This window comes from Engystomops pustulosus, chromosome 1, assembly GCF_040894005.1.
Source record: "Engystomops pustulosus chromosome 1, aEngPut4.maternal, whole genome shotgun sequence".
Classification (NCBI taxonomy): Eukaryota; Metazoa; Chordata; class Amphibia; order Anura; family Leptodactylidae; genus Engystomops; species Engystomops pustulosus.
In genome coordinates this window covers 69362409-69375413 of record NC_092411.1, presented here as the reverse complement: position 1 = coordinate 69375413, position 13005 = coordinate 69362409, and the positions used below count along the sequence as shown (strand labels likewise).

Sequence of the window (13005 nt, the reverse complement as noted above, 5' to 3'; positions counted from 1 at the left end):
GATTCCGGTCCCAGGTGTCGGCTAGTACCATCTCCCGCGGTGGTGCAGGGGGTTCACTGACCCGGAGCCTTGACAATACCTATAGTAAATTTCTGCTATCAGGTTCCCTTTAAAAGAAATACAATGGTTTAAAGGAGTAGACTACTTGAATTATCTTTTTCTTAACTTTGGTTATCTTTGCTCTGAAAACCCATACAGTCTACTACAGAACTATGTGGTAATGTGCACTAAAAGACTGTCTGCACCATATTTTTAAAGGGTTTTAGACAGTTTTCAGGCACTCCTACAACTAGTTTAAGAAAAGGGATGGCATATGAGAGGGGTTATGGCTTAGAGGGGAAAAAAATAATGCTGACCCGACAGAATTCTGTCTCAGTTTTCTGGCATAAAATAAGCCAACTAATAGGAGGTTTAAAGTTCGACTAGATTGTCCTAAACTATGGCAGATTTATCATCCAGCATCAGACACTTATTCGAGTCATGTGCAGCATATGTGTAGTCTAGCTCTGCACTGTCTAACCATACACCACTTTTCCTAAATCTGCTCCACTGTATATTACGGCAACTAACATAATAAACATTGTTTGACAATGAGGATCTACGTGCACCTCTATGTGTAGCTTAAATCTTTTAACACTGAAGCCACCGATCAGCTGTGAAAGTTGCGTTTCCATGTTGCTTTCTTTTTTATGCGTCACAGAATTTTATTGGTTGTTTTCATCTATTCCAACACCTGTTTGTCTGCTTAATGGAGTGTTCTGTTTATTTTAACAGATTTCCTAGCACATGTTCTTTTTTGAAAAGCTATAGAAATCCGACCAATTCGGACTGAGCGCAGGATTTAACTTTCAAATTGTGTCGCAAGATCAAGCACTTACATGCACCAGGAAGAAGAAGCGGACCAGGAAGCCTGGCGGACCTGAGCAATGAATGCAGGACACATGCAGGGTATTGGGAGCACGATCTTAGTGAATCGTGGCACACTGCATGATCATCGGACAATGCACTTTCTGACAGCTCCTCCGGACGAGTAATAAATGTGCCCCATTATCTTTATTTCAATGTCCTTCACAACCAGACACTGGCATTTGGAAGGAGGCGGGGGGAACAATGGTTTGGCTGGCTTCAGTCTGCAGTATAAGTATGGTACAGGAGTTCTGCCTATCCTATATAATCTATAACAATCTATGTAGCTACTACTGCAAGATTTTGCTTTTGGATTTACCCCATCTGCCAAGTTTTCCAATCTGCACTGTTCTGGCTGCTGTTGAAGGAGAGTCAGCTGCAGTTTGCTATCAGCCTGGCTCCACTATAATCCTTATTGGGGTCCACTGACACCTCAACACCATGCAGAATCCACCAGTTGTTACCTATAATAATAGAGCTGGAATATCTAAGTTACTGGAGATCTCTTTGCACACCTGCATGCACCATGTATAGCTGCTCTAGAGACTCTATGCCATTGGAAGCAAACCTATGGCACGGGTGCCAGAGGTGGCACTCAGACCATCACCCCAGGACAGAATTCACCAAATTGGACAAAATCCTCCATAACTTCCTGCACTCCCAGGAAACTTAAAAGATGCTATTTTAAAGGAACACTCCATTGGCTGTTTGGAACTGCAGGAAAAGCGAGAAGGTGCTGACAGAACTGCAATTTCTTTGGAGGACATGCTGCTGGACCCAACATTCTTCCTGTACAGAGAGACCCTACAGAGAAGCTACAATGATAGTCTGATTTGCCCTCCTTCTTTCAACTGTATTGGTTGCCTCAAGGGGGGGGGGCAATACGATTGAAAGATGTGGAAGAACAGGTAGCAATAAGTTACTGCTTCAAATGCCATGTTGGCACTTCTTGGTAAGTAAGTGGATTTTGGTTGTAGTTTGGACACTCTGTCACCAAAAGGTTTGCCGTCACTGCTCTATGCCATCTACCCTACCTGGCATATTCTGATACATAATCGAACCTGCATGCCATGGGCATATGTCCCAGCCACCATGCAGATTCTCTTCATATAATTTAAAAGTTCCCTCTTCGGAGAGTAGTATATTGTTATAGTATAATGTGGTGCCTCCCTGATAGTGATAGTCCAGAACCTAAATATAAGTGGCATACTGGCCATTTCTCTGGAACTCTCAGTAGGCTCCTGTGGAGTTCATAACAGTGTTACATTACTAGAGATTGGACATGTTGCCAACAGCAGAAAACACTTACTACATCAAAAATCTGAATATGAAATACCAAGTATGGGGATGTGAAGGGTATGTAAAGGGGCAATCGGGCCTTTATGTCCCTTGTAAAAGGAATTAGTGGATATACAGAAATAGTGGAGATTGCAGGTGGGAAGCTGTGCTGCAATTGGAAGTATCTAAACAGTTGCAGATGTGGCACCTAGAAGGCCTCACATAATTGACATAGAGAAGGCACTGTTACTAATGCATCACAATAAGCATAAATAAGGGACAGGGAGAGTTGGGTGCAGTGGGAACAATCTGGTGTGTCCAGTGTACTCAGGCCAGACTATGGTCAGCCACTTAGGCCACCAGGTATTGGTTAGCCATACAACACCACCATTCTGATTGATTTATTACATTAGTAAACCTATTTTTGAACATCAGTAGAGGACCCAGAGAGTGTCTGTGAGCTAAGTCAACCTTGTGAATGTGGTCCAGTGCTGCCAGAGTAGGGATCAATGGGATAGGGGAACTCAAGATGAACTTCTGCACTAGGAACCTTTAGCTACACCGCTGCATATTAAGAGAACATGGTTTCTCTTTACTAGCTGCTAGTATTTCAGGAAAAAGCTTGCAAGAGCCAGTTTTTTATTACAATATTTACATAGAATTCTTAGCAGAGTGTGAGGATGGCGTGTATGTTATCACACTAAATTTAGATATGCAAACATGCCTAGAATCACAGAGCCTCCTCCTTCACATCAGTCTTCATTCGATCTTCTGCAAACATATTCCAGTTTTCCTAACTGAACAGACAGCACATGCATTATGTTACCACCTACAGATAAGAAGGTTTATACAATGCCATTGGAAGGACCTCATTCATTTTTCAACCAGACCAATAACACCTGTTGCTTTTTTGAGGATCCTATACTTTCTTATGTGCCCCCTACTCTTTTGATCATAATTTTCATTCTCGGATCTATATTTAATGGGACTGCATTGTGGGCTTTTTTCTTTCACATCAAGTCTTGGAAATCTAGTACTGTTTATCTCTTTAATCTGTCAGTGGCTGATTTCTTCTTGATCATTTGCCTACCATTCAGAATAGACTATTATCTGAAGCAGAAGACCTGGATTTATGGAGATATCCCATGCAGAATAATGCTTTTTATGCTGGCCATGAACAGGGCAGGAAGCATCTTCTTCCTTACACTTGTTGGCTTGGATCGATATTTTAAAGTAGTTCATCCGCATCATTCAGTCAACTCTATTTCCATCAGGAATGCTATTTTTGTTGTTTGTTTGGTTTGGCTTATTGCAATATCAGTGACTGTGTTTATTCTGACTAAAGACCACACTGGTGGCAATATATTCAGAAATGCATACTGTGACAGTTTTATTGTATGTCCTGCACTCTCATATTGGCACGACCTCCTCTTCATTATTGAGTTTTTTCTTCCTTTGTGCATTGTCCTATTCTGCTCATACAGCATAATCTGGAAGCTGAGACAGAGGAATATGGACAAGGATTCAAAGATTAAGAGAGCTGTCAAGTTTATCATATTGATCGGAGTCCTCTTCTTTTTATGCTTTTTACCAAGTGTGTCCTCAAGGATAGAAATCTTAAGGCTCATGGAGTCTCCACAACACAACAATTGCAATATATACAAATCTGTGGAGACTGCTTTCTTTATCACTATGTGCTTTACTTATATGAACAGTATGTGCAATCCTTTATTGTATTACCTATCCAATCCCTCACTGAGAACTTACTACTTAACAATTTTCATAAAATTCAGATTAAGACAACCCGCTTGTCCAAAATCTGATTTATCAAATTGACATATGTCTTTTGAAACAAAAACCAAAATGTAGAAGGTACACATGTCTGCCCCAATCCTTAAAGCAGCATGCAAGCCAAACAGGTAGACTCCACTTCTCATGTAAAAAAGGAACAAAAAAAGACATTGCTATAGTCCTTAACCATTGGGTTGCTGCATATAGCTACATTATACGTATCATGCTCAATTTTGCTTTCATTCAAGGTCCAAATTCACAGTGAGCCATTTGAACTGTAACTGTATTAGTATCTTAGGTATCTCATCATAGGTAAACAACAGAAAACTGTTTTCAATGTACACACTCCATATATTTCTCACATGAGCAGTGGTAAACTAAGAATGGATTTAATCATGTTATTTTTTTTAAATATAAATATATATTACTTAGAAGTTCTTTATATTTTGGCATTAATTTACTGCATTTTCAATTGCTTTAAATGCAAATTTTAGAGGCAGGCTTTAAAATAAATCTGTACCATTTTTCTTTGCTGAATTTTTCGAGGGTGTGGGTATGATGAAACAATTAGCCATTTTACATGTGTTAGGGATTTTTATGCAGGGCCCCAACAGCCCTCTTGACTTTTGTAAGGTGAGTCCTAATTAACCCTTTCATGATTGAACATAGAGACCAAGACATGTCAATCTCTTAGTCAAGATCTTCCCTCCTTTGATAATGAAAATGCATAATATATAACAAACAGAAGAATCATCAAAGGGGCGTGAATAGTATACTGCAAAGCTATTGGTCATCAGCAAATTCTGGGAAAAGAAAGTTAATTAATTGTGCTCAGTTCTCCGAGACAGATATTGTTTATACTAATGCTGAGAAGGAGATGATAAGTGGCTCCAGAATCACAATATCATGCAGCTTCGAGGAGAGACTGGCTTCTCATTACATGTCACAGGGTATTAGCTGACAGGCAGCAAACATGTTACATAAAATGAAGTTTGAATCATGACATTAACTTGACAATGGTCAGGGAACATGGCCGCTGTATCTAAGATGGCGGACAGTAGTCAAGATGGCGTCCGAAACCAGTGCGACCTCCTTAACAATTCCCCCCTTTGAGCTTTGCTGGCCTGTAACTCCATCCTGAGCGACCTCCTCAAGCTCCAGGTACCCACAGGTAGGCTAAGCCCGTACCTGCTGGACTTGTTAACTCTTCACCAGATCCCCTGGAGGCTGGTCACTCAGGGGTTACAGGCCCGCACACTCAAATCACATCACTGAGTCCCCATAGTCCATAGGTTTGTAAACAGGCAGCATCATCCTCCGCTTCGGGCACTTCTCCTGTCGTGGTTCTTACCGCCTGGACGGCCATCTGGGACATGGTGGACTTGATGAGGGGGACCACAAAGCACGCCATAAGTGACAAGAGCAAAATCACAATCCCCAATATTACTCCCACTTAAAGGAAACCCTTCCAATCCCCCAACCACAAAGTGAAGGACAAAGTGTCCACCCCAGAGTTTCTCTTGAGTTCCCTGGGCAGTCCTTCAATCTCTTCAAGTGCATGGGTAATGGATCCATAGGGGGCGATGTCATCTGGGATGTACATGCGACAAGCCACTCCCACCATCTTACAGACTCCTCCCTTCTCAGCAAGGGTCATGTCCAAAGTCATGCGGTTCTGGGAAGCATCTCCGATATAAATCACAAATCTCTGTTGATTACAATAAAAAAAACAGTTACCCAACCAACATCTTTGCTCATAGCTCTCTGGGGAATAATGGACTCTAGACCTGCCCATATCTGATTGTGGGCCTTGTACTCATCTGGGACCCCCCTTGGTGCTCCCACTGTATCTATATAAACGTTGTCATCTAGGTGCTTCTCTCTCAGACCTCGAGAATCCTTTGGGATTCTCCACCTTTTCTTATGTGTCTGATCAACCTTATCCCTGGGGATCACGAGGAAGGAATACACAAGTGTTATCACCGTACACTCACCTTCCCAGCCTCCAGGCCTGACCTGACTCTCCTATCTCCACAAATCCAGTACACATCAGACACTGCTAATACAGGGTTACCTGTGCTGTCAATGTTAAAGAAGGTCATTGTCTTGTTGCACCAACCGTAGGTAAAGTCTCCTACCCTGGGGGCATCCTGGTCACCCCTATAGATACAGTGATAGTCATGGTTGGGGTGTCCCTGAGCATACAGTCAGTCAGAAGAGACCAGCTAGCAAGAAGTAAGTTTACAATAGAAAGCATGGAAGCATGCTGACTTCCCTCGAGCTTCACAGACATGGCACTGGTCAGCAGGACTTGGAAAGGACCATCGTAGCGAGGCTCCAGACTCTCTCCCTGGTGTCTCTTTACCACCACGTCGTCTCCAGGCTTCAGGTTATGCGTCCTGAGGTCTCTGTCTGCATCTGAAAAAGGAATCAGAAACACTTTTGACGACCTTTTTCAAGGCCTGGCTCAAGTGTGTTGCATGTTCCACCTGGTTTCCTGCCATCATCTCTAGGGTCGGTGGGAAGTAGGGGCCTAGTCTGGGTGCACAGCCAAAAAGTACTTCAAAGGAGGACAATCCCATATTTCTGTTGGGTGTGGTCCTAACTGAATGGTGGGCAGCAGGAAAGCACTCACGCCATGGTTTCCCTGTTACTTCCATGGCCTCCCGGATCTCTAACTTAAGAGTGAAGTTTAGTCTTTCAATCCCACCACTAACTTGGGGATGCTGAGGGGTGTTCAGGGCCTGTTCTACACCCAGGAGGGACAAGGTTTCAGGTCTTTACCTGTCCAGTGAAGTGGGTTCTGCGACCGGACTCTATGGTCTCTGGAAGTCCAAACCTGCAGAAAAAATCTCACTCACCAACTTCTTGGCTGCAGCTCTGGCAGTAGCCTTGATCATGGGAGAAGCTTCTGGCCACCCTGGAAAGAGATCAATGCACACAAGCACGTACTCCTACGTACCACTTTTTGGTAGCTGGATAAACTCCATCTGCAGTCTTTGGAAGGGATACAGCAGCTTGGGTGTCACCTTCTGTGGGGTCTTTTCCACCTTACCTGGGTTGTGGCGGGCACAGACTATACAGGCTTTCACTAGTCTAGTGACAGGGGTAGTAATGCTGGGGCAAACCACTGGTGGTTTATGAGCACTAGCATGGCCATTTTGGATGTGTATGTGTCTGTAGGCTACTTGACTTACTGTCGGGTGCAGGGCTCCGGGCAGGCACACTCTCTCTCCCAGCATCCAGGTCCCATTGGCATCTGGGCTCCAGCTTTTCTCCACTCTTCCTTCACTTCTGATGACACTTGGGCCACCAGGGACTGGAACACCTGTGGATCAAACTTTTAGCTCAGAACTCACCGCTGAGACTTCAGGACAGTCTCCAGGCCCCATCTGTGCAGCTGCCTTCGCCATCCCGTCAGCCACATACTTGCCCTTGGCTTGTGGAGTTACCAAATTGTGTGTGCTTTAACTTTTACTATCCTCACCTCTTGTGGAAGTAAGAGAGCATCCATGAGCTCTATGACCAGCGTGCCATGCTTAAAGGGGGTCCCTGCAGAGGTGAGGAAATCTCTAGCCTTCCATAAGGGTTCATAGTCGTGTTTAGACCCCAGGACTATACCTTGAGTATAGATATTTGCCCTTTTACCTTCCACCAGCTGTAGCGCTTCCCTGAGTGCCATCACTTCACCTCCTGCGCTGACCTGTGCGGAGGGAATCGTTCTGCTTGTACTACCTCATGTGCGCCACTGACCACTGTATATCCAGTGTAAAACCGTCTGTCTTCTCCTGCAGACCTGGAGCCATCTATGAGAAAAAAACTCAACATCTGCATTAATCACCCTTCTCTCCCCCCCTCTGAATCCTGGAAGACTGGAGATAGAACGAAGGATTCAGAGCTGTGCACCTTATCAGTGTATCCTGGGGAATCAGGAGTGCACACTGGAGTCTGAGCTGTCTGGCCTTTGCTCAGATGCTTGGGCTGTACTTGGGTGAGGACACTGTGCAAGGTATGTGGGGTTTGTACTGCATCTAGGGTGATCTAGGGTCTAGGATCAGCTCACTGGCCTTGCTGAGCAGATTGCTGGCTGCAGCTACTGACACATGAGGGGCTCCCCTCACGACTGGGTCTAACCGGGCCTAATAGTGGGTCACTGGGGAGGCCACCACCGTACTGGGCTAAGACACCTGTGGCGTGGCCTAGATACTCAGTGCAAAATAAAATAAAAGGTCTGGTTCAGTGGCATGTGCCTAGGGCCGGGGCAGACAGGATTTGCCAGCTTAGGGCTATGGAATGCATCAATTGCCTCCTGACTAAGGGCAAATGGGGAAGAGGCAATTCAGTCAGAAAGGGGCAGCATTGGGCTGGAGGCAGCAGACCTTATCCCAGGCCTGCAGGAGCTGGCCAGTCCTAGAATCATGTGAAGAGGCTTAGGGCCTCAGGGCAGGGGCACATTCTGGACTGCCAGCTTTCTTCCCTCTGTCAGGTATCTGCCTGTGGCTGAGAAGCAGTGGCCTAGGAAGACCACATTCTCCTGGCAGTACCGGAGTTTGTCTCTGGGAACTTTGCAACCCTTCTGGAACAGAAAACACATAAGGTCAATAAATGCATCCTGGCAAACAAAAACAATAGGTCCTCTGCATACTGAAAAGGAGAACATCCAGTAAGGGGCTAGTCTGGCAGTCTACTCCCTGTAGGGCCATGGGGTATTGGCTGGGTGAGTTTTACCCCCCTTGTGGGAATCTACACCAGGTATACTGGAATACTGAACTGGTAAAGGCAAATAGGTACTGGCAATCTTCATGTAGGGGCACAGAGGAAAACATTTGCCAAATCAATAACAGTGAATAATATGTCACTCTCAGGGACTGCTGCCAGTTTGGGCTAGGGACCACTGGGCTTCAGTACACTCATTGGCAGCTTAGAGATCATGGACCATGCTACATGTATCCGGCTGTTCTTTCTGAGTATTTCTTGACCGGGAATGGGCTAAAATCATCGGGCTAGCAGGGGAGAGTTCTACAATGCAAGGCGATAACTCTGTTTGGGGGGGCTGTTCTCGCTGACATCCTTGTCCATAACCACCCCCATTGTCTTGCCCTGTCGGGGCCGTCTCCGCCACTCACTACAGTAATGTCTCCTCCCCGCAACGCCCACTTGGGTTGGTCGGTTGAGACTTCCGGAGATGTTGTCAATCTCACTTTGGCGTGGTCTGTGAAACATCCTCTATTCCCTCTGAACGTCAATGTCAGAGTCCCTCCACCACATCTCCAGTCCAGTGTTCTGCGCTACCTATAAAGTTCTGGCCAGACTCCAACATCTCAATAAAATCCAGGTACACTTAAGATGGTTTTTAATCAAAACGGAACAAAAGTCAGTTATAGGCTCTGTAATACAGTTGGGGGGCTCATTCTTGCTTAGTCTGTTCATGGGATACACAGGAGGACATCACATCATACTGTATCCCTGTTCCACAACCAAATAAATTCCTTCAAGTCTTTTTTTTTAGATTGTCAGGGAGAACTCTAAACGCAGCGATCTACCCCTCCCAAATGTAAATGTTCTCACTAGTCTGTAAACCATGAGATAACAGAACACAGATTCCAAGCAACTCAATATGGAGAAATTCAGTTTTCCGTGAACATCAAGGTCACTATCGTCTCTCTCGTAGATAAGACACAGCACATGTCAGTTCTTCACAAAACAAAACGCAGCTCAAAACAGCCCCCACCCTTTTGTTAACCCCTTAAATGCCAGAAAGCAGGTACCAGAGACATTGTAACACTTTTTCATAGTAATTTTTCTCTAATTGTCGGGATCAATAAATTTGAATAATACTCAAACAACCTCCCACACTCCAAGACCCCTAGCAGACGCCCCAAGCATGGTCAGCTGTTATCCTACAAAGCCCCACAACAGCTTTTATGGCTGCCAACAGCAATCAACTTTCATCGACTTGAAGGGAATATAACTTAAAATGGCCGCCACTGAGAAATAAACTGTCTTAAGATGGCCGCCACTGAAGGATGGTAGGGCATGTCATCTTCTCTAACCACCAGATACAGGGGTGGAGTCTGGATTACAGGGGCCATTTTTCACTTCAAGGAAAATATAATAAAATCTCTTTTTCTCAAATTCTTTCCACATCAAAAACTTTGAAATGTCCCTTATCGCCCGTCTCTTTCTTCATTGGGCACTTTGAAGGATTCCTGTCACTCTGTCCTAGTCCGTCCGTCAGTCAGAGGCTATAAGTGTCTGTTTCCAAGTCTGATCAAGTTTTCTCACTTGTACAATCATCAGATCATCTGACACATCCCAAATCCTTCAATACTACTTCTCACTTCAAACACAAAACTACCAGCCTTATGTCCGATCATGTCAACTTGCACTTTTCCATCAGTCCTACTTAACTCAACAACCTTCTGTCTCTGTGCATCTTTCCCCTTCATGTGGGACACAATCTTCCTTCTTGCCTATGTCTGCAATGCAACGCACTTGGCTCAATTCCAATTCACTCTGCTGTGCTCTCTGTATCTACAACTACGATACCGTTACAGGGACACATCCCCAAAGATTCAGCGGATGCCAACATCTCGATTTATTGACAAACAAAGAAACTAGCTACCAGAGAATATCTCACAAAGGACGCTACACCAAGCCACTGCCTGACTAGACTGACTCTATACCAAGTCACTTTCTTCCAGACTGACTAAAACATGCCGCCGTCCTCCACTAGTTCTCACAGCCACACGAGACCGCTCAGACTCCCGAAGAAAGTCTAGCGCTCGCCTGATCAGGGCGGGTCTCCGCAATCTGAACTCTGTCACAATCTATGGGAAAAACCAGTCCCAAACAAACAGTATCCCAGACACTATGATAATCCGACTATCACAACAGAATATCTCCCACTCTAGCATTGCAGACATCTAAGGGTTACTCTTCCCTGTCCCACAGCTCCAACCAGCTAACACCACAGACTGTCTGAGCATCCGTCACTGTCCAGTCTCTGTCCAGTCTCCGTCCATCACCTTACAAAGTGGTTCTTTGCCAAAAACTATGAGCTTAGGTTACAGTGAACAACAGTGGCAAATACATAACACAGAGACAGTCTTACCCGGTCCATCCAACCAGTGACACAGAAGTGACATATCAAGGTAGACAAGAAAAAACAGCTTACCCTGAGAGCTCTCTGGTCAGTTCTGTTCACCGAGCCGGCGGGGACACTTCACGGAGGCTGTCTTGGTGCTGTTGTTGTTTACTCCTAAGCCCACCCAGGGACGCCAAATATTGTTAGGGATTTTTATGCAGGGCCCCAACAGCCCTCTTGACTTTTGTAAGGTCAAGATGGCGTCCGAAACCAGTGCGACCTCCTTAACAACATGCATTTCAAGTGTAATAACCATGAATTCTGTCTGCTTTTGCACTAAACACAGAAATAATCCAAAAATCCATATGAATATCACATATCAATGGAATAGACAGTTACATCTTCCCTAAATTCATTAAAACCTATAGTGCATGTTGATCTGGGTTCTCAAGCAGCAGAATGACACTTTATGTGGTGGGTTTATGCTTTCCAGTGCAATGCTTAAAGGGGTTCTCCAGTCATAGCAAGTGAGGTCATATCCACATGTTATTGAGCGCCCACGGATATCAAAGCGCATATGCGCCAACTGCTCCATTCATTTAAATGGGGCTGGTGGAGATTGCCGAGCGCCGTACTGACCAATCTTCATCAGCACCATAGAGATGGCTAGAGCTAGAGCAGCCGGGGCATACACAACCTTATCTAGAGTTTCAAAGGGGGTACAAAGGACACCCATTTTTGAGATCTCAACATTAAAATGTGGGTAGTGTGTTTATAGAAAATTAACAATAACATCATGAGGGAAACTTTGGGCCAGTGTGTCTACAATGGAGACAGACTAAACAGTTGTCCTTAGTTCTGGCCATAACAAAATGCAAGTAACATTAAAAGTGAAAGAGATCCCAACGCTGTCACATATTTTATAGTCCTTGCTAATATACTTACACCCCCCAGCAAGAGAAACAGATTCTGCTTCTTCCTTTATCTGGGTGGAGAAAATTGCATTTACAATTCCGAAACAAACCAAACTAGATGGTGGATTAAACGGATAACCTTACACTGAATTTTGCTGCACAGTTAAGGGTCATACGAGTTTCAATACAATCAATTCTTGTCACCACGCCTCTTCTTAGTAAACCTGTTGCTCCCACAGGTGAGAGATATCTCCTTGTTGATCTCCATGTGGAGATCCTTGGTCCGGATCTGTAGGCCCAACCAATTGAACCCATCCACCACAACACGTCACCCTGATTATCAACCCACATTTCTAAAGTGGTAGCCCAGATGCCATGTTTCTGACTTGGTATTGTGGGGCCATGCACCAGTCTGTGGATCTTGCCTCCAACACTCACCTCTCTTTGAACACCTTGACAGATCAGTTCCCAACACTTTCCTTACATCCAGGTGGACAGTTTTTTGCAGTTTTGCACGCACTTCCGTACACCAGACGACTACCTACCTTGGCGTGTCCCAACCACAGCAAGGGGCCAAAACTCCATTTTATATGAGTACTTACACCCTTCCATAAACTTCTGTACTACTGAGTACTGACCAGTACTGAGGGTGGCATGGTTCACAAACCTCCCAGACCTTACACCTCAATATTTACAAATGCTCAATGAGAATATTATCCTATTTACAACTCTAGTAGTTTACCTACTATCAATCCCTTATTGAGAAGAAGAATTCCAGCGCACGTCCCAAACGGTATAAAATCTTCTTTATTTGTGCAACAATAGATTCGGATATATACAATGAAGAGAATTGATCTCTTCATTGTATATATCCGAATCTATTGTTGCACAAATAAAGAAGATTTTATACCGTTTGGGACGTGCGCTGGAATTCTTCTTCTCTGCCTGTGAACTTTCCCTTGCTGGGGCGTTTCCGTGCACGCGGTCCTGCGGTGAGCATTGGAGTGAGTAGAGCTGGCACGGACTTTT

The 13005-nt window shown here is 44.7% G+C and overlaps 1 protein-coding gene across 1 annotated transcript; it reads left to right on the top strand.

Annotated features, from left to right (window-relative positions):
* The first annotated feature begins 3003 nt into the window (after positions 1-3003).
* LOC140075130 (hydroxycarboxylic acid receptor 2-like) lies at positions 3004-4020 on the top strand. The gene has a single exon (XM_072121060.1). It carries the CDS (start codon positions 3004-3006, stop codon positions 4018-4020), a length of 1017 nt encoding a protein of 338 aa, XP_071977161.1.
* Positions 4021-13005: the final 8985 nt, after the last annotated feature.